Source organism: Nyctereutes procyonoides, unplaced genomic scaffold, assembly GCF_905146905.1.
Source record: "Nyctereutes procyonoides isolate TBG_1078 unplaced genomic scaffold, NYPRO_anot_genome, whole genome shotgun sequence".
In the NCBI taxonomy this organism is placed as follows: domain Eukaryota; kingdom Metazoa; phylum Chordata; class Mammalia; order Carnivora; family Canidae; genus Nyctereutes; species Nyctereutes procyonoides.
Window position 1 is genome coordinate 436,420 of NW_026575031.1, and position 22,704 is coordinate 459,123.

General features: G+C 37.2%; 1 protein-coding gene across 4 annotated transcripts in view; it reads left to right on the plus strand.

The window, feature by feature from the left end:
* KATNBL1 (katanin regulatory subunit B1 like 1) overlaps window positions 1–22,704 on the plus strand; it is a 50,248-nt gene extending 27,544 nt beyond the window's left edge. For 3 of the 4 annotated variants that reach the window (XM_055316664.1, XM_055316663.1, XM_055316665.1), the window contains 9 exons: window positions 2,448–2,578; window positions 3,509–3,549; window positions 5,286–5,565; window positions 11,209–11,327; window positions 12,669–12,719; window positions 12,804–12,893; window positions 13,245–13,334; window positions 14,818–14,911; window positions 16,414–19,979. In XM_055316664.1, coding sequence (XP_055172639.1) covers window positions 2,462–2,578; window positions 3,509–3,549; window positions 5,286–5,565; window positions 11,209–11,327; window positions 12,669–12,719; window positions 12,804–12,893; window positions 13,245–13,334; window positions 14,818–14,911; window positions 16,414–16,446 — 915 coding nt within the window. In that variant the 5' untranslated portion in view covers window positions 2,448–2,461 and the 3' untranslated portion in view covers window positions 16,447–19,979. Of the gene's footprint in view, window positions 1–2,447; window positions 2,579–3,508; window positions 3,550–5,285; window positions 5,566–11,208; window positions 11,328–12,668; window positions 12,720–12,803; window positions 12,894–13,244; window positions 13,335–14,817; window positions 14,912–16,413; window positions 19,980–21,963 lie in introns of those variants that run through there. The other variant, XM_055316666.1, reaches the window with a different exon arrangement.

The following is a 22,704-nucleotide window of genomic DNA, read 5'->3' on the forward strand; positions in this document are numbered from 1 at the left end:
TACACAGAGAGGGGCAGAGACACAGGCAGAGGGAGAAGCAGGCTCCATGCAGGGAGCCTGATGTGGGACGTGGGACTCAATCACCTGTCTCCAGGATCAGGCCCTGGGCTGAAGGCGGCACTAAACCGCTGAGCCACCTGGGCTGCCCCAAGCTCCCCTTTCTTTAAAAAAGAAACGCTTACCTGTACAAATGATCCTTTATGGGATCCAGCTTCTATCTCTCCAGCCTCATTTTTCACTCTACTACAACCCACTTCCAGCCTAAGCTTCAGTCACATGCATCTTAAGAGATTGCCAGACAAACCATGTTGCTTCATGCCCTTCAGTTCTGCACATGCTGTTTTTTCTTTTTTTTTTAATATATTTTTTTAAGTTTATTTATTTATGATAGGCACACAGTGAGAGAGAGATTGAGGCAGAGACACAGGCAGAGGGAGAAGCAGGCTCCATGCACCGAGAGCCCGACGTGGGATTCGATCCCGGGTCTCCAGGATCGCGCCCCAGGCCAAAGGCAGGCGCCAAACCGCGGCGCCACCCAGGGATCCCCATGCTGTTTTTTCAATGTGTTATTTGTCCTTTAAGTCTCTCCTCAGTAAAGCTTTCCTGACTCCCATGACTGCCCCTCTGTCAGAGTGTTTATTGTATTACTGCAATTATTTATTTTTTAAAAAGTCTCATCTGAAAGGTCTTTAAACCTGGAGTTGCAGCTGGAAGGGATGCCCATGGATCAATGGCAAGAAATCTTAGAGTACCCTGAGATTATTTCCAAATTTTCATGTGTTTGTGCATATTTTTGGAAAATTCTCTAAGGCAGATTTTCTTCCAAGAGTGTGCATCAGAAATGCTGCAGAGCTTTTTAAAAATATAATTGCTTTGGGCTTCACTCCAGAGACCTGCTGAGTTCTAGTCTGAAGTTAGGGCCCAGAAAGATCGTATTTTCTAAAAGCTTTCCAAGTGATTGTTTAGAAGAGCATCTCTGATCCATCATCTACATTAATTCCAGTGCCTGGCATATAGTGGATGCTCAGTAAACATTTAAAAAATGAATGAGGGAGGAACTTGTGTTCAGGTCATGGCTTGAAATAAATTTCCTGTGGGAAACTTGAGTGCAAGTGGGGGAATCACTAATTTATTCTTTTATGTAAAGGAAGTAATAGTATATTTTCCCCCTCTTTGGATATAATTGAAGGAATAGAAAATTGTGATTGTTTTTTCAAAGGTAGAGGAAAGGGGATCCCTGGGTGGCTCAGCGGTTTAGCGCCTGCCTTTGGCCCAGGGCGTGATCCTGGAGTCCCGGGATCGAGTCCCGCATAGGGCTCCTGGCATGGAGCCTGCTTCTTCCTCTGCCTGTGTCTCTGCCTCTCTCCCCCTCTCTCTCTCTATGCCTATCATAAATAAATAAATAAAATCTTAAAAAAAAACAACCCAGGGATCCCTGGGTGGCGCAGCGGTTTGGCGCCTGCCTTTGGCCCAGGGCGCGATCCTGGAGACCCGGGATCGAATCCCACGTCGGGCTCCCGGTGCATGGAGCCTGCTTCTCCCTCTGCCTGTGTCTCTGCCTCTCTCTCTCTCTCTCTCTCTCTCTGTGACTATCATAAATAAATAAAAAAAAAAAATTAAAAAAAAAAAACCCAAAGGTAGAGGAAAGCTCTGAAGAGCTAACTGAAAGAATGAAAAAAATTTAAGGATTGGGCATAAAACAAGTCAGATACATATAGTTTTGTTCTTCTGCCTGTTTGTAGTTGTATTTGACCCAGTGATTTGATTCCTTTTTTTTTTAAGATTTTATTTATTTATTTATTTATTTATTTATTTATTTATTTTTTATTTATTTATTTATTTATTTAAGAAAGAGAGCACAAGCAGGGGCAGGGGGAGAAGGAAAGAGAGAGAGGCAGAAGCAGACTCTCTACTGGACACAGAGCTTGACATGGGGCTCCATCCCAGGACCCTGAGATCAAGACCTGAGCTGAAGTAGTCAGATGCTTAGCTGACTGAGCCATCCAGGTGCCCCTAGTGATTTGATTCTAAAACTAGGCTTCAAGACATATGGATATCATTGATATTACTATATAGACATGATTTCATAACCTGTAAATTTAAATTTAATTTAAATATATATATATATATATACATATATATATATATATATAGAGAGAGAGAGAGAGAGAGAGAAAATGGAAAGACTGACATATTGCATTGGCAAAAATCTCTGCCATAATATTAACTGGCTGCAACTAAGGAATGAGAACAGAAAGAGCCCAATTTCCTGTCTTGTATTTCCTCTGTTTAAGATTTTTTAAAGTATATAAATTAGAACTATGTCCTCTGCTTTACTCCTAAACCTCTTTTACATAGTGTTGTGTTTTTATATATATCTGTTAAGGGTATATCAGGCTCTTTTGCTTTTTGTATTTTCCATATATTATTTTTGTTTTCTTGTTTAGGTATTTAAGAGATTATGGCATCTGAAGCCCACAATGTTAAAAAACGAACCTTTTGTAATAATATTGAGGATCACTCCACTGATCTTCCTAGAAAAAGGATCTCTAATTTTACTAATAAGAACATGAAGGAGGTAAGTGCATAGTTTCTAGGTAATGGGTAAGACAGTATATCTTCATCTGTTCATGGTGCTATAGAATACCATAGACTGGGGGACTTATAAACAATGGAAATGGATTTCTCACAGTTCTGGAGGCTGGGAAGAAGTACAAGATAAAGGCCCTGGCCAATATGGTATCTGATTAGAGCCTGTTTCCTGGTTCATAGGTGGCTGTCTTCTCTGCTGTCTCCTCCTCACATGGCGGGAGAGGCAAGAGAGCTCCCCATGGTCTCTTTTATAAGGGTACTGATCCCATTCTGAGGGTGCCCCCCTCATGACCTAATCATCTCCCAGAGGCCCCACCTCCTCATATCCTTCACTTGGGGCATTTAGGATTTCAGCATGAATTTTGGGGAGACACAGTCATTCAGTACATCACAGAAAGTTTAAACCATTAAGTCTATGGATAGTTTTAGTTAAATTATTTAAACAACAAAAAGGTGATGATTTGCTTAATCTCCCAAAATTAAGTGGAATTAATGAAATATTGAAAACTGTTTATATTCCAAAAGATCTAAAAAGTTTATGGACAGTATGGTGTTTTGGTATATCATTTGAGTATTATAGTTTAATTCTAAAGAGGAATCACAGAGGTGCTTTTTTTTTTCACCGTTGCAATGCTCATTCATGCTGATATTTCTTTTAAGTGATATTAAAAGTCAACATACTTACTAAGTACCATGTAAGTAAAATATCCGACTAGTGGCATGGAAAATAGGGAGTTGGGTATGTTGCTTTGTCAAGTATACCTACACACAATGTTATAACTATAGACTGATACTGCAGCTTTAATCTGAAAAACTTACCTATGGAATTTCATATTTGTTGATATCAGTCACAAAGTTTACATAGCTTCACAAAAGAACTTAAATATGCTGTTAATTATCTACTTTTATTTTTCAGGTTAAGAAATCTCCAAAACAGTTGGCTGCTTACAAAAATAGGTAAGAGCTTCTTTAAAGTTTGTAGGAAACAAATAATAAAAGGTAAGAATGAAAAGAGAGGAAAAGAGAAGTTTTCTCTTTTATTAGTAAGCAATTTATTGTCAAATAGCTCCTTCGTGCCCGTCACTGTGGAAAACACATCAGTATTATCTCCAAATCCTTACAATAACCCAACTAGAAAGATATCATGGATCCTAATAGTTGATGAGAAAAACTAAAGATGTGTGATTTGTTCAGGGTCATACAGCCAGAAAATGTTAAAAATGGCATTCATTCTCAGATCTTCTGAACTCTAAAGGCACTTTCTACTAAACTGCTGGTGCTCAAAATGGACCTGAGGACAGTAGGGGTCCTGGGAGTTTATGAGGTCAAGACTATATTCATAACAATAACATTAACTCACCTTCATTTTCACTCTTACAAATACAGTAGAGTTTTCCAGGGGCTACATGATATTTGATACCATAGTACATTAAATTCAAAAGCATTTCTGAGAATCCAGATGTCTTCTGTTAAACTAGATATTAGAGATTTTGCACAAATGTAAAAAACAGTGCCATTCTTCTCGCTATATTTTGTTTTGGAAGACAGGGTTTTTGGTAAAATATTCTATGTTAATATGTAATGAGCTTATTATTTCTTAAGTGAATCAATAAGTTTCCTCAGTTTCAGTGTCTGATATAGTAAATATCAGTAGATATTTCCCACATAAAAGAATTCTTTTGAAACCTCAGTAATTTTTAAGAGTTGCAAGGCATTTTGAGGCCAGAATATTTGAGAATCACCATATGAAAGATTTGCTCTGTTGTGTTTTATCATACTTAAACAAATTAAATATACTTAATTTTAATCAAAATAAGTATTTTGGGGGCCCCGGGGTGGCTCAGTTACTTAAGCATCTACTTTTGGCTCAAGTCATGATCCCAGAGTCTGGGATCCAGCCCCAAGTCAAGCAAACTACTCAGTGGGTAGTCTGCTTCTCCCTCTCCCTCTTACCCTCCCCTCTGCTCATGTTCTCCCTCCCTCTCTCTGTCTCTCTTAAATGAATAAATAAAAAATCTTTATATATATATTCAGATTTTCACAATTCAAACTTCTATTTCCTTTTTTTCTTTTTTTTTTTTTAAGATTTATTTATTTATTCACAAGAGACAGAGAGAGAGAGAGACGCAGAGACACAGGCAGAGGAGCCAGAGCGTGACGCGGGACTCGATCCCGGGAATCCAGGATCACGCCCTGGACCAAAGGCAGGTGCTAAACCGCTGAGCCACCCAGGGATCCCCGCCCTATTTCTTTTTTAAAGCATCTAGTTATTATGCCTCTTTAGTTTCATTTGGTATAAAGTATCCTTTTCATTGGTTTCCAAATGGTTTGTAATTTTTTCCCTTTTACTTTCCACTTTGATCTAAGAGTTAAGAGTTTTTAAATTCTCTTTATTTCTGGGACGCCTGGGGGGCTCAGCGGTTGAGCGTCTGTCTTCGGCTCAGGTTGTGACCCCGGGGTCCTGGGATCGAGTTCTGCCATCAGGGTCCCCACAGGGAGCCTGCTTCTCCTTCTGCCTGTGTCTCTGCCTGTGTGTGTGTGTGTCTCATGAATAAATAAAATAAAATCTTAAAAAAAAATTCTAATTTTAGTGAATTGTGATCACAAAATGTGGCCTATTAAATCTTTCTGCTTAAAAAGTTGTAACAGTTTTCATCTTCTTTTTCATTTAAACAAATCAATTTTTCTTACAGAACAGTTGGACAAGCTGTGAAAAGCCCAGATAAACTACGCAAGGTGATCTATCGCAGAAAGAAAGTGCATCATCCTTTTCCAAATCCTTGTTACAGAAAAAAACAGTCCCCTAGAAGTGGGGGCTGTGACATGGCAAATAAAGAAAATGAACTAGCTTGTGCAGGCCACCTGCCTGAAAAATTACGCCATGATAGTCGAACATATTTGGTTAACTCCAGTGATGCTGGTTCTTCACAGACAGAAAGCCCATCATCAAAATATAGTGGGTTTTTTTCTGAGGTAAGTTATTTAAATGAGCATAACTTTGTTCCTATTGCACTATTTGTATTTTTATTTGTCATATTCTGCTAGCAGAGTCATCCATTGCCTGTTGAATTCAGACTGAGTGATTATAACACCCTGAGACAGTTTTCTAGATTAACCAAATTTGAATCAGTAGTTACTCCATTTCCCTAAGTTAGCGATATCTGAAATGGAATGAAATGGTTGATAAGCTGCATTAAATATTCAGAATGGCAAGTTAGGCAGCAGAGAATTTAAAGGAAAGGAAAAGAAGGAAATCTTGCCTAAAACGTAGACTACCAAAGCTAGTTACCCAGGAACGTTTTGCTTGGCTCTCAGAATTGCCACTGGAAGCTTCATTCAGGCAAACAAACCTGCTGAGGTTTGCTGCTCTTTTAACTCAGGTGAAAGTAATTGTTTGAACAGGCTCAGGAACAGGCTCAGGGGAATTGAGGGGCGGGGTGGGTGTGGGTAATAAGAAATACTCTAAAACTGGATTGTAATGATGGTTGTATAATTCTGTAAATTTATTAAAAATTGTATTACATACTTTCAATGGGAGGGATTTATGATACAACACCTCAAAAACAGGTTTTTTAAAAAAATGGTCATTTGAAGGAATAGTTAAGTTTATAAATATGAGTTTATAATAATTATTACATGTTTATTGTATATGTTGTAGAAACTAAACCCGAAGGAAAAAATTAGTCATAATCTCAACATTTAGAAATAACAGTATTAAATTTTTAATGTACCTATTTTTATCATATTGTACATGTTTGCTTACTTGATTTTTATGTTTAACAAATTTGGATTTTTTTCCATATAATTAAATGCTTCCACAGTTTTTTAATGGATACATAACATTAATTTCTTTTGCTATGATTTGGTAAACTTAGTATTATTTCTCTCTGGCATGATAGCTTGGAAAACATTTTCTGTGGCATACAAACAAAAAATTTTCTTTTTAAAGATCTATTTATTAATTAGAGAGCAATTGCATATGCACAAGTAGGGGGAGGGGCAAAAGGGAGAAGGAGAGAGAATCTCAAGCAGCCTTCCCTCTGAGTGCAGAGCCCCACACAGGCTCCATGTCATGATCCTGACAAAGACCTGAGCAGAAACCAAGAGTCTGACGCTCAATCAACTGAGCCACTCAGGCACCCCAGAAAAAAAAAATTAATTAAAATGGTCATGAGTGAAAATGAGCATCACATTTAGGATAATAATTACAAGTAAATAAGATGAAAGGAGGATGGAAATTTAAATATTATTGAGTAAAACCATAATGAATTGATGCAAAAAAAAAAAAGAGGTTGCATTTGAATATGTTTTTACTTGTAAAAATAAAATCCTGAAGTAATAGGAAATAATTCCAGGAGAAGTGAAGGAAGTACATACAGTATTTGTGAGAAGGGAAGAAGCAGGGGGGGTGCCTGGATGGCTTAGTCATTTAAGTTTTTGACTCTATTTCCGCTCAGATCCTGATCTCGGGGTCATGAGGTTGAGTCCCTGTAGGACACTGTGCTCAGTGCAGAGTCTGCTTGGGATTCTTTCCCTTTTCCTCTTTCTCCCCTTCTGCGCCTTCCTGTGTGTGAGCTCACTCTCTTTAGCTCTCTCTCTCTCTCTCCAAAAATAAATCTTAAAAAAAAAAAAAAAGGAAGCAGGGAAGTTTGATTTAATAGTGAACTACCCTGGGGACACCTGGGTGACTGAGTGGTTGAGCATCTGCCTTTGGCCAAGGTCGTGATCCCCGGGATCCTGGGATCGAGTCCAAATCACACTCTCCTCAAGGAGCTTGCTTCTCCCTCTGCCTGTGTCCCTGCCTCGCTCTGTGTCTCTCATGAATAAATAAATCTTAAAAAAAAAAAAAAAAAAAGGACGCCTGGGTGGCTCAGTGGTTGAGTGTCTGCCTTCAGCTCAGGGCATGATCCTGGAGTCCTGGCATCAAGTCCCACATCGGGCTCCCTGCAGGGAGCCTGCTTCTCCCTCTGCCTGTGTCTCTGCCTCTCTCTCTATGTCTCTCATGAATAAATAAAATCTTTAGAATAAATAAAATAAAATAAAAAGTTTCAGTTGTACATTTGAATTAGTGCCATGGTGAGTCATTTTTTCAAGGACCTCCTTTTACTTTTGATTACTTTGCACAAACTTTCCTTAACCTGACAACTAATAAGTTGATTGATCTTATTATTTCTTTCTCTTCTTTTTTTTTTAAAGATTTATTTATTTTTAGAGAGAGAAAGCTGGGGCGGGGGGTAGGAGGCAGAAGCAGAGAGCGTGTTAAGCAGACTCTGTACTGAGCAATGAGCCCAGTGCCAGGCTTGATCTTACAACCTGATCACAACCTAAGCCAAAACCAAATCAATCACTTACCTGACTCTGCCACCCAGAAGCCCCTGATCTTTTTCCATACCTTTTTTTCCTGACTCACTAGTGCCTGCTCTAAAAACCTAAATCTAAAAGTAGTGACATTATTTTGTCAAAGTTCAAATACACATAACCATTTGACTCGGCCGTTCTATATGCCTGGGTATATAACCAAGAGAATCCAAAATACATGTCTACACAGTTATAAAGAGATGTTCATAATATTCATAGTAGCCTATTCCAATGTCCTTCACCTGATGTATGGATAAACAAAATATTCATGCAGTGGAATATTATCTGATTATTATAAAGAAGTAAAGGAGCAATATATGCTACACTATGTATAAACCTTGAAAACATTGTGCTGTGGGAGAGAAGCCACATCAAAAGAGGCCACATATTGTATAATTTAATTTATATGAACTGTCTAGATAGGTGAAGTCTTAGAGACAACAAGTAGATTAATGGTTGCCAGGGACTGGAAAGAAGGGAGAATGGAGTTCAGAGTTTCTCTTGGGGATGATGAAAATGTTGATTTTAAAATTGATTGTGGGGATTGTACAACTCCACAAATGTACTAAAAACTACCAAATTGTAGGACAGCCCCTGTGACCCAGCAGTTTAACTCTGCCTTTGGCCTGGGGTGTGTTCCTGGAGACCCGGGATCCGGTCCCACGTCAGGCTCCCTGCATTGAGCCTGCTTCTCCCTCTGCCTGTGTCTCTGCCTCTCTCTCTCTCGAATAAATAAAATCTTAAAAAAAAAAACAAAACTACCAAATTGTACATTTTATTTTTTTATGTTATTTATTTTTTAAAAGCTTAAGTATTTTATTTGTTTGCAACTAAGCTTCTTAACACTATGTAATGAAAATGTACAAAGAATGTTGCAGTTTTTGGTTAGATTTAAGTCAAAGACATTCATTAATAAGGAATCTTCAAATATGAATACTCCAGAATTTCTCTAAGCCATCTGATCAGAACAACTGTCTCTGAATATTACCTTACCTTGGAAGGTAGTGGCATACATTTGAATTAAACTCAGAATTTTTCAAAATAAGCCCTAATTGGGATCCCTGGGTGGCGCAGTGGTTTGGCGCCTGCCTTTGGCCCAGGGCGCGATCCTGGAGACCCGGGATCGAATCCCACATCGGGCTCCCGGTGCATGGAGCCTGCTTCTCCCTCTGCCTATGTCTCTGCCTCTCTCTCTTTCTCTCTCTCTCTCTCTCTGTGTGTGTGTGACTATCATAAATAAATAAAAAATTAAAAAAAATCTCATTTATAAAAAAAAGCCCTAATTAATAAAACTATTCTATATTCAGAATAAAACAATTTTAATAGAACTTTCCTTTCCAGACAAAACAATAAAGGAAACAAGACATTTTGTAAAATGTGGTCCTGAACAAGTCACAGTAAAAAATAAATGTATACTTAACTTCCACCTCCTCAAAACAGAGGCTACTTTCTGTTCCACAGCCTTGGAAACAAGGTGAAGAACAGTCTGTAAGCAACTTTGGGCGGGGGGTTGCCAAAACAAAGCTCAAGCAGTTGAACATGGTCACTTTTAAAAAAGAATTTGGGGGAGCCTGATCAAAAGATCCAAATTCTGTTTTTAATAACCGATACAAAGGCGAAGTGGCTCCTCACAAGTAGCAGTGCCACCAGGGGCTGACCCTGCCCCTTGCTCACCTGTGTTGTGCTCCCAAGCAAACCCTGATGCTCCTGCTCCAGGGGAGACTTTTTTTTTAGAGGTTCATTGTCCAGGGAGCTCTCGTGTGAATGAAGTGAGCACAGATTCCACGTGAGTATTTTAAGGTTTGGAGTCAAAGTATTTTCCAACACGACTAGGCAGTCCATGTGTCAAACAGCCTGTCTCCAGTTTGTCCTAATTCCTCACCACACATTTGTAGACCTAGGACCACAGACCTATGCTATGTCATCATAATCACATCTAAAAATTGTACATTTTTTTAAAGATTTTATTTATTTATGAGAGACACAGAGAAAGAGAGGCAGAGACACAGGCAGAGGGAAAAGCAGGCTCCATGCAGGGAGCCCGACACGGGACTCGATCCGGGTCTCCAGGACCACACCCTGGGCCGATGGCAGGCACTAAACCACTGAGCCATCCAGGGATCCCCCAAATTGTACATTTTAAATGGTTAAGTTTTATCATATGTGAATTATATTTTAATTGTTATTTTTAAAAAATGGATCTAGTTTCAGTTCTAAAATGAATCTTACAGAAATATTTGTACAAGTGCACATATTTACATAGAGAAGGATGTTTCTTGATGTGTAGTTTTAATAGGAAAAAACCAGCCAATTTTAATAAATGATGGTATATAACAACTGGAGACTATAATTGTTTTTTAAAAATGAGGATCTGTGTTTTGACATTAAAATCTTTATAAAATAAAAGTGAAAAACAAAGTTTTCAAAAATACAGATATTATAGTATTTTAATTTTATATCTACCTAATTTGTCTATCTGGAAAATGGTTTGGAAAGATACATACCAGTCTATTAACTGTGATTACTTCTGGGAAGTGATACTAGATTTTATCTGGACACATAGAGATTATTCACTTTTTCTTTGATTCATTTCCATGCTATTTGAACTTTTTTTTTTTTAAAGATTTTATTTATTCATGGCAGACATACAGAGAGGGGGAGAAAAAGGCAGAGACACAGACAGAGGGAGAAGCAGGCTTCATGCAGGGAGCCCAAAGTCTCGATCCCGGGTCTCCAGGACCTGGCCCTGGGGTAAAGGTGGCGCTAAACCTCCGAGCCACCCGGGCTGCCCCTATTTGAACTTTTTACAATAGAAATATATTACTTTATTATATAGAAAAACTGAGTGTATTTATTTATTTATTAAAGATTTTATTTATTCATGAGAGGCACAGAGAGAGAGGGGGGGGGGCAGAGACACAGGCAGAGGGAGAAGCAGGCTCCCCGCAAGGCACCCGGACTCAATCCTAGGACTCCAGGATGATGACTTGAGCCAAAGGCAGATGCTCATCTGCTCAACCGCTGAGCCACCTAGGTGTCCCGAGTGAATAAATTTAAATGCTGGTTGCAGAACTGAATTTTTATTGTTTCCTTCCCATGTTACTTAGTTGATAATGACTATCCTGTATATATTTACCTTTTCCTTTAATCCATATAATAAATTAAATCCTAGGTTTATAGGTGAACTAAAAATAATTTGCTGAAAATGATTTCATGCTTTCAGTGTGCTTTTTAACAAATTAGATTACTGCCTTTCAGGTTTCTCAGGATCATGAAACAATGGCACAGGTTTTGTTCAGCAGGAATTTGAGATTGAATGTAGCTTTAACATTCTGGAGAAAGAGAAGTATAAGTGAACTTGTAGCTTATTTGGTGAGGTAAGTGTGACCTCCAAGCTTGATAAATTAATAAAGTACTTTCCAGTGTTTTATGTTGAAGTGCCTCTTTTTTTTTATGTTATACTGGTATTTTAAATTTCCTATATTTGGCTTCAGTTACAACAGTATAGCCTAAATTATATATATCACTAGTCTATGAGTAACCAAAATACAGGAAAGCATCTGTTTCATCATATTGAACAAAGCTATTACCTTTCCTAAGATTCTTATATATAAAACTAAGAAATAGGGATCCCTGGGTGGCGCAGTGGTTTAGTGCCTGCCTTTGGCCCAGGGCGTGATCCTGGAGACCCGGGATCGAATCCCACGTTGGGCTCCCGGTGCATGGAGCCTGCTTCTCCCTCTGCCTGTGTCTCTGCCTCTCTCTCTCTCTCTCTCTCTCTCTCTCTCTGTGTGTGTGTGTGACCATCATAAATAAATAAAAATTAAAAAAAAATAAATAAAACTAAGAAATATCAGGTTGGGGGGATCCCTGGGTGGCGCAGCGGTTTAGCGCCTGCCTTTGGCTCAGGGCACGATCCTGGAGACGCGGGATCGAATCCCACGTCGGGCTGCCGGTGCATGGAGCCTGCTTCTCCCTCTGCCTATGTCTCTGCCTCTCTCTCTCTCTCTCTCTGTGTGACTATCATAAATTAAATAAAATAAAAATTATAAAAAAAATCAGAAATATCAGGTTGGGGAAAGTAACCTTTTAAAAATCCCCTTTGAGTGAAAATTTTAAGCATGGCCTTCCTCAGTATATTCAAGTCTCTTCTCAAACATTTTTTTTTCCTAGAGAGATAGAGGGCAAGGAGTATGTGGGCACATGGGGAGTGGAGGAAGCGGTGGCAGGCAGAGAGAGAGAGAGAGGGAGAGAAAGATTCTTAAGCAGTCTCCATGCTCAGAGCACAGAGCCCACAGGGACCAGATCTCATGTTCCTGAGATGATGATGACCTGAACCAAAAGCAAGAGTCATGCTTACCCTCCTGAGCCACCCAGATGCCCCATTTCTCAAGCATTATCTTAATGAGGCCTTGCCTGACCACCTTATTTCAAAATACATATTTATTCACTGTCTCTCCTTTTTTTTTTTCCGTAGCACTTACTACCATCCACATGCTCTATATATTTTACTTATTTGTTATCTGTCTCTGCCTTCATCCACACACCATCCCCACACACGCTCTGAAATACAAATGCTCTCTTTGTTTACGGCTGTATCCCCAACACCTGGCTCATCATAGAGACTCAGATTATTTGTTCAATGAGTAGATTTCTCAAAAGTAATGTGCAGGTTATAAATAAGGAAATCAGCTCTCTAAGCAGTTTTGTACCCACAGGATAGAAGACCTTGGAGTTGTTGTGGATTGCCTTCCTGTGCTCACCAATAGGTAAAAAATATTTTTCAGAAAAAAGTAAGGTTAAAGGAGGACAAATGCCTTGTTCATATTTTTACAACTTAGTATTTGTTTTAGTTTACAGGAAGAAAAACAATACATCTCACTTGGCTGCTGTGTAGATTTGTTGCCTCTAGTAAAGTCCCTACTTAAGAGCAGATTTGAAGAGTAAGTGCTAATGTGACTCAGTTGATTTTTCTCTTTCAACATCCTTGATTTTGTTTCTTGTGAGTGTATAGCAGTAGATTGAGCTCCGTGAGATATGCATGGTTTCTGTTTTCAAGGAGCTTATTTATAGTCCAATTAAGAAAAGAATATGAAATGAGTAAAGAATAATTACAAAAGCATCTGTAAACAACTTACATAAATTACAGCTTTTGAAAGTAGTAAAAAAAAATTCTTTTTTAAGGGGAAAGATCAGTGTGTCTGCTTTTTGAAGTGGGGGCAGAGTTTGTATCCTTTTTTGTAAAGTCTTCTTATATGAAAACACTTGAATTTTGTAATCTAATGTCATTTCAGATATATAATAGTTGGCTTAAACTGGCTTCAAGCAGTCATAAAAAGGTGGTGGTCAGAACTATCATCCAAAACAGAAATTATAAATGATGGGTGAGTATATCTTTAAAGAGAAACTCAATCTAATAACATTTTTTTCAGAAAAGCCATTTGAGGGCAGCCCGGGTAGGTCAGTGGTTTAGCGCCGCCTTCAGCCCGGGGTGTGATCCTGGAGACCTGGGATCAAGTCCCTGCGTGGAGCCTGCTTCTCCCTCTGCCTGTGTCTCTGCCTCTCTCTCTCTCTCTCTCTCCCTCCCTCTCTCTCTCTGTGTCTCTCATGAATAAATAAATAAAATCTTTGTAAAAAAAAAAAAGCCATTTGATTAAACTAGGTAATAGGGGGATCCCTGGGTGGCTCAGCGGTTTACACCTGCCTTTGGCCCAGGGCTCTATCCTGGAGTCCCGGGATCGAGTCCCACGTTGGGCTCCCAGCATGGAGCTTGCTTCTCCCTCTGCCTGTGTCTCTGCCTCTCTCTCTCTCTCTCCCTCTCTCTCTCTCTCTCTCTCTCTCTCTCTCTCTATCATGAATATATAAATAAAATCTTTAAAAAATAAAAAATAAAAATAAACTAGGTAATAATTCTATTCCATTATCATCATTAAATAATAACTGATTTTCTTTATCTTTAGAGAAATATTAAATTGGAATAGTGTTCACATGTGAAAATTATACTTGGAAGTTGAATTCCAAAGCCCAGTAATTCCCTCTTTTTTTCTGACAGAACCTTATACTTCATTTTAGGAAGGAAAAAGCACAGTAGTTGTTTAGCCCTCATATCTGTTACAGTGAGTAAAGGAGAAAAAAAGAGATGGCTTCTGGTGGACTAAGAATTGAGGCACAGGGATGGAAGCATCCTGCAACCTATAAGTCTTTTGACTACCTAGACATTAACCTGAGAATCCAATGTGGATGATTGTAATTCTAAAAACTGTATTATAATCATCATAATTTGAGTATTGCCTTGATGTAAAAATGTATGGGCATTCTACCAAATGAGCCAGATTATCATGAAGCTGCAAAAAATTATCTCCCAACAATCTTCTTTTTTTTTTTTTTAAGATTTATTTATTTATTCATGAGAGATGCAGAGACACAGGCAGAGGGAAAAGCAGGCTTCCTGCTGGGAGCCTGATGTAGGACTCAATCCCAGGACCCCAGGGTTCATGCCCTGGGTTGAAGCCAGACGCTCAACCACTGAACCTCCCAGGTGTCCCTCCCAACAATCTTCTTAAAGATTTTCTCTCTAGGCTCTCAAAAATTTCCCACTTCAACCCAAGACCAGGTTGCCCAAATGCTCCAAATGCCTGGTTTTCTTTCCTGCTTTAACAAATAAGTAAATCATTTAAATCATTTCCATGATTCGCAAATATTATTTTAAAGAGCTCCTTGAAAATAAATAAATAAATAATAAAGAGCTCCTTGATTTCAAGTGGTACAATTCTCCTGATAAATACTTGAAATTTTAAAAACTGTTCATTAAGTGTATTTACTAAGTTCATATTCTTATATTTGCATTTTTTTCTTATTTTCTCATAGAAATATTCAGATTTTAAAACAACAATTAAGTGGATTATGGGAACAGGAAAACCATCTTACTTTGGTTCCAGGATACACTGGTAATATAGCCAAGGTAATCTATATTTAAGCGTAAAAAGTTAAGCTTAAAATCTCTATTTAAGCTTAATTAAATATTAGAAATAATATGTTGGTATTATGCATCCATAAAGGAAGTCTTTCAAATATCCAATATAGTATTATTCTAATAAGGCCTAAAGTCAGTTTCATATTTACAAATGCTTAAGGTCCTCTGGGTATGAATATGACTTTTGCAAGGAACACAGGAATTAGCCATTGAATATGTTTCAGATATAGCTGTGGAAATGATGTGCTAGAGGGAATTTAATGAACTAGTTCCATTAGAGAAAAGGTTAAGAACCCAGGTTAGGAAGACATTTGAAAAGATAGGGACACTCAGGAAGCAAGGGGATGAGGAACCTGATCAAGTGGTTTCAGGGTATTAATTCTTTCGTGGCTTTTGCTAATGTCATGCTTTTGGGAAAGTAAATGTTCAAATCACAGTACAAATTTGACATTATTCTTTATTTTCTTATCTCTTAAAGGAAAATGCACATTGCTAATTTGGATTTTAATATTTAAACTCCAGAAAACATTGGTAGTTAAAATATAATTTCAGGGGGAAAAAAATCACTGTTAAGAAATATTTGCACCTGTTTACTGGGCATAAATGGGCATTAATTACAAATATACAAGCATTCTTCAGTTTAAAAACACAGTATTCTAAGTAAGAGATAATTATGTTATGGGCTTAGTTGCGATATTCTACTTGTATACCTTCAAGAAAAGAAGCAAAATGATGTATCAAGTGTGTTATAAGTGTGTGTAATTTTACTTTGTAGAATTCTTAATGAAAATGTCATAAAATCAATTTCCCAGTGTTGTTTTAATTTGTTCTTTCAATAATGGGAGGGAAAAGAAAGTAAAATTTGATAGAAAATGGATATAGAGCATGCATCATATATCACCTCATTCTGGAGGCACCTTGCATTCTTGTTAGTACTGAAAAAATATTGTTTCCTTAGAAATGTGTTTTCAATTGCAATTTTTTATCCAGAGAAGCTTTATTGTGACTATGACCTTAAGATACTATATTTATTATTGAATAGAATAGTGAATGATTACAAGTTCTGTGAAGTTCCTTTAACTGGGATAAAAACCTCTTTTACAGTGTTAAACCCTCAATTGTTAATTTTTTCAGGGTAGAAATCAGAAAGGCTGTGTCATCAAGCTGGCCTAGAGTTTATATAACACTGCAGGAATTGCTAGAAGTGATTTCATGATCTTGCTTCACTATAAAAGCAGAGTTGTTTGATCACAGGAACCAAAGCATTCACTCAACACTTAAACATTTATTGAGAATGTGCTGTATGCTTTTAGCCAGACCCTGGCTAAACAAAATGCAGCTTAATTCAGTAAGACACATTTTTTTTACCCTCAGAAGGTCACAAAAGAAAGCAAAAGCAAGTCAAGTGACAAAAAGGGAGAGGAAAATGGGGTGTGCATCTGTGTATTTGCCGTACCAGCTAATGAAATGTTTTTGTTTTGTTTTCTAAGGATGTAGACGCTTATTTATTACAGTTGCATTGAGAGAATCTGTCTATTAAAGAGCATTTGATTATTCAAAACATCCCTAGACTGAGCTTTCCAAAAAGAATTTTCATCTGAGAACTGTGAACTGTGGAAGAAATAAAAACTTTTTTTTTCTTTAAAAAGCCGCATATGAAACCACTAATGAAACCCTAAGAATCTACTTCACATTGAAGTGGGAAAATATCCAAAAGGAGCAGCTTCAACTTCAGTGAGGTGAAAGTGCACTATGAGGATGGTTCACCTTTGCTGCATTTGAGATTTATATGATTATTTGGTAACATTGTTTAAGAACTACTGGGTCTTAAAAAAAAAAAAAAACAACTACTGGGTCTTAATGCAATCCTGTTTAAGAATATAATTTATACTGTGTCAAAAAGAAGACAGGACTTATTACTAGGAATCACAAAGACCAATCATAGTGACTTTTTGAAGATTGTGTTTTATAAGAAAACACTTAAATGTGTGCAGCTATTTTCTTATTTTGAAAAGACTTTGCAAGTTTAAATGTCATAGCAAATAATCAATACTAAAAATTTGTCCACACTGAGACACTGTGTATACAAAAAGCCTTAATTATTAATAAGCCAATGTGTACCAATATCTGCTTTAAAAAATTAAAACCAGCCATGCTTCTGGCATGATAAAATCATGGAATCAAATCAAGGGTTTCCATTCATGTAGAACATTGTTGTTAGGACTTATTCCATACCATTTTTAAAACTTGAGAATATTTCTAGTATCTTTGATTTTTTTTTGTCAGAATCATTGTCATGTATGTATGTGTTATTCCTATATAAAAAGAAAAAAGTGAATATGTATTTGTGTGAATGCTAACTGGAAATGTCCATGGAATTGGCTAATTTATATTCACTTTTTATTGTATATAGATTTCTAATATTTTCAGTTCTGTATCATTTAAACTTTCTTCATTTGAGTAAATTCACTAAATATTTCTAATTTTTGCTTCATTTAATTCTACTTTTATATCAGTTCCAATTCTTTTTCACTACTCATGTTTTAAAGAATTACATAGAGTTCTTTAGAAACGTTTACAGTTAGTGCTGACCTTGTTTTAAATTCCAACCCTTTATGTTACTACCTCCTCCAGTGGTTGGTATGAAATGCCAGCAGACCATATAAGGTCCTTTTTTTTTTTATGCCATTTTTAGTGTCAGTGTACCCACTTCTGGAATGTCTTAACAGCTGTATATCTTATCTTGAAAGTGATTGGGATTTAAATACCACTATTGGTAGTTTGTGCATCATCTCATCTTTATAAGCCTGAGAGGTATCTGAGCAAAGATTTTTAGTAATTTCTCTGCAATAATTCTAAAAGCACTTGAATGTAAATCTTTAGCATGTATCCAGTTAGCCAGTACTGATGTGAATCCCAACTTTTTTCCCTTAAAAATGTTATTTGTCACTGAGCTTTACTTTTTGTGTACCTATATTTCATATAGCTATGTATTCCTCACACTGAACATCAATTTTAATAATTGGTTATTTCCTTAAGTCTTTAGAATAATTTAAGAGTACGGCATTTCGGTGATTTGAGAGTTGAGTTATTTAGAAGTTGTTTTTCAGAAGGTGGGAATTTGAATAATTGTCAACCTGCGTCATCTCTGTGAAACCTTAAGATGATGAAATATAACCTTTCTTTGTTCCTATTCCTTTAATTATCACTGTCTTATCTAACAGTTTGAACCAGTTAACTCAGTTGGAGCAGGTGCTAATAAGGCTAAGGACAGGAGTTCAATCCTTTTATAGGTTGATTAGCTTTACACACATACACAGAACTATTCATGGCTACAGATTACAACTTAGGTACATATCTCACAAATTCAGCTTAGTCACAAGGAAGGTGATGTGTATAGCTTAGCATAAAACTTTCATCTCAAATGGATAAACAACTCAAATAATGGGTATTTGTGATAGTATAGACTTTTAATCTAATATTTAAACATAGTATTAATGTAATATCTACAATATTGTGTCACTGTAATTTTCTCTGAGTAAGATCATTTTCTAAATAGTATCTTTTAAAAATCAAATTTCAATAAATTAAATTTCAGTAAAAATTAGATACAAATAAAACATAGTAAGAAAAGGTGAAATCCTATTAACACTGAGTTCTTGTGTCTAAGTTTGAGTTTGTTAAAGGAAAGTATACTCGGAGGTATATGAGGCAGTAGAGTCTTTAGCTCACAAATACTATTCAGTACCACACAACTCCTAATTTATGTTCTTGGCCCCATTGCAGTTTATGTTAGTACCTACGTTCCTCAGTTACTGAGTTGTGATTAGTATTATTTTTAGTGCTATTTTTAGATTTTTGGATAAAATAGGTAAGTAAATAACTGCTGAACACTTTGGTTGCTATTAAGCTCCTCTTATGCTATTTAATCAGAACAGTGTTGATCTGATCTTCAGAAAGAGCCAAAGAGTTTCCAAAGTACTTTGGCTGTTATATTGACCTACATTAGAACAATTACTGTCTGTCATCACTCATTTGTTATTGTGCTGCTGAGCAGTATACAGAACTGAGGGACTACCCAACATCTCTATGCCTTTCTACCTCTTCTACCCTCTTAGATATTCTGTACTTGACTTTGCTAACTTTGCAGGTCTAGGAACAGGAAGTTTATTGAGATGATAGAGGGTTGTAATCAAGTAATTTGCTTCTACTAGAGATAAAGTGAATGAATTTTGTAGTAAGTGGTCATGAGCAGATAAGGGTTAAAAATTAGGAAGCAAGCATTATCAGATGGTTTTTAAAATTAATCATTTGGCAGTAATTTCAAAAGTAATTTAACAGATTATTTACTTGAATCCTGAGATATGAGGTTTGGATATAAATACTGTATCTACTTGGGGAAATCATTAATATCAGCACTAAACTCTAAGGGCTACTAAGGAATGAAATCTTTATGCCCTTAAACATTCTTGATACATGTTATATCCTAATCTTAAAAATGGTCATATGGACTCAGGGCTACATTTCTGGCTTTTGAAATAGTAATAATTTTCACAAACTTAGAACATTTCTGTATTTGGCAAGTTGTTGGTATAATTAACATGAATGGATAACTTGAGAAATGATTATTAGCTATTAAATGCTGATAGTAGGAATTTAATATAATATTAAATATTTAGCTACTTAAATCAGTCAAGGAGCTTGAAAAGCAAATTTTAAGTTAATATTTTAGCAGTCACTCCCAGTTATCTTCCTATTTAAGAGCAAGATGGTAATGTCAATTGCCTTTGTTGATTTAAAGAAGAAAAAAAAAGAATCACAAGCAACTGACTTAACTGGAGTGATCCATGTGGATGCACTACTTATATTTCAATATGAATTTTTATTTTCTGGATTACTTCAAATGGAAATAGTATTGCTGGACATTAGCTGGTATTCATTCTCCCTTAATTTCTAACTCTATGAAAATTGACATAAAACTTTGTGACTAACTACTCCTACTTTTTTATTCTGTAACAAGAATATAGAATTAAAAAATTCATCCCTAAACACTGTATGCCTGTAAGTTGCAAGATAGCTTGATTGATTCAGTAGCTATGACAATAGGTATAACAATAAAAAATACTATGTATTATATACCTAGTATAATGAGTATATTTTCCAATGCTGTACTTAATATTTAAAATATTGTAGCCATTGGGTAGCCCCAGTGGCGCAGCGGTTTAGCTGCCGCCTGCAGCCCAGGGTGTGATCCTGGAGACCCCAGATCGAGTCCCTCTTCGGGCTCCCGGCATGGAGCCTGCTTCTCCCTCGGCCTGTGTCTCTGCCCCTCTCTCTGTCTCTCATGAATAAATAAAATCATAAATAAATAAATAAATAAATAAATAAATAAATAAATAAATAAATAAAATATTGTAGTCATTGTAACCTTCTCTGGGTAAGATCATTGACTTAACAGCATCTACTAAAATCAAATGTCAGTAAAAATCAAGTACAAATGAAACATAGTATATACCACCGTATTTTCTCTTATAGACTGTGATTAATCATAAAACACAAAAGACAGTGACTTCTATAAAAAAGGCAGCCCCAGAGCTGCCAGTGTTTTTCATAGCAAAGCTTGTTATATATTATTGCTTTGATAAACAGCATTACCATTATCTGAATTACAAAGTTTTCAAATAAGAGATGCCAGGAGTCTAGATGAGGATTCAGCCCCCAAATACACTTGAACTAGTATTGATTTTTATCCTTTACAGTGTCCTGTACTTTCATTCAGATTTAGACCAGGATTATATTATATATATAGTCCTGAACCTAGCCAAGACTGTTATGACACCATGAATTGCCAGAATTACTTGCTTCTAGAATTAACTATCAACCAAACATGCAACATGGAGCTTGAGTTAGAATTGGACCTCATCTTCCAGAAGTCAGGAGGAGAGGTTTAGTGTCCATTTACTTTTTTACTTTGATTTTAAAAAGAGAGGGAAAAAAAAAACTTCATTAGCCCTTTGTGTACAATTAGTTGACTAGATGAATGAGGACCTAATTTACCCCTGACTTGCCTTTAGTATACTCCCCAGTTCTCTTCTGTACAACTGTAGTTTAGCCTCAACATTGGCAGGAGAAACGCAGGCTGATACTTTTAGGCAGATTCTAAAGCTCAGAAAGTTTAGGAGGGACCTATCTTTCGCCCTTAGCTTTCCAGATTCCTTTTCCTCTCTTTAGATCAGAAATTGGTAGAGGGGACAACAAATTCACTTCTCAGTCCCTTCTTTTGAAGACTTCTCTGCCTATCCCTTAGATGTCAGCATTTAAAGTTCTGTTTTTAGGTCTCTTCTCACTCTACCAGTTCCCTGAAAAACACTGTTTATTCCCATAGTTTCCTGTACTGTCTACATTCATTGTTCTCATTTTGGGGGTGGACGAGAGGCTGTTTTTTGATGGATCAAATGGACATGGGTTTTTTTTTTTAAAGGTTGTGAAAACATTGAACATATTTATCATTCTGAAATATCTTGCCTTAAATCTCTTAGCTCATAAATTATATCTGCAGTTGCCTACTGAGAACGTCCATTGGGACATCTTGTAGTCCGGTTAAATTCAGTATATCCAGAATTGACCTCATTCTCCACCTCCACGAACCCTACTCACCCCTCACTCCCCTCCCCCCTCCCCGACCCCCAGGGACAGAAAGTATCCTGGTCCTGGGTTTCCATTCTCACAGAATAGCCCTAATGTCAGCAATCAAGCCACGGAGCTTTGAATCATCTCCAAATTAGTCATCAGATCCTGTTGGTGCACATCCCTCAGTTTCTCTCATCTTACGTCTCTCCACCTCCCCCGCTATGACCTTAGTCTACATTATTCCAGCAGCCCCCTGCTGGTCTCTGGCATTGTTCTTGCATCTCTCTATGCTATCCTCCTCACAAGCTGCCCTCGCATAGTCAATAAAGCACAAATTTTACTTCCTAAGGCCTCTTAGAATACACAGCATGATCTATAGTCTGTTGACTCCTCCTCCTCCTCTCTTCCAGTGCTTCAACTAGAATGAACTTATTTCCATTTCTGGGAAAACTGCAATGCTGAAAACATTCTTCGCAGATGTTTTGTGTGCCGGAACAATCTTCCCCAAGTTCACCCATTTCTCATTTCCTTCAGGTCTCAACTGAAACGCAGTTTAAACACCTCCTCAAACCATCTGGGGTATCTGCTACACACCCTCATCTTAACCCTGTTGCCCTAACACTACTGTTAGGTCAGTGTTTTCTAACTGTTCATCTGTTGTCCCAGCTAGATTGGTAACGTCCTGAGGCCGAGACTGTTCTCTGTCAGGTGTCTTGTACCGAGCACAAAGCCGGGCAAACAGTAGGCATTGATTCTTACAGAATAATGCAAGGATTGGCATCTTTGGGCATACATTGTTTGAGGAAGTTATTGAATAATCCAAAGCTGTTTGTGACAGCAGCTAAAAATGAATAATTTTAGAATAAGAATATCCAGTTTTCTTCTCTCACTTTTTTGATTTAGGAAATTGGTTTGTAAATGTTCATGCTACAACAGGTTAAAACCTTAGCTAAAATGTGTTTGAGGGCAGCCCCCGTGGCTCAGCGGTTTAGCGCCGCCTGTGGCCCGGTGTGATCCTGGAGACCCTGGATCAAGTCCCGCTCAGGCTCCCTGCAAGGAGCCTGCTTCTCCCTCTGCCTGTGTCTCTGCCCCTCTCTCTCTGTCTCTGTGTCTCTATGAATGAATAAATAAAATCTTTTTAAAAAATAAAA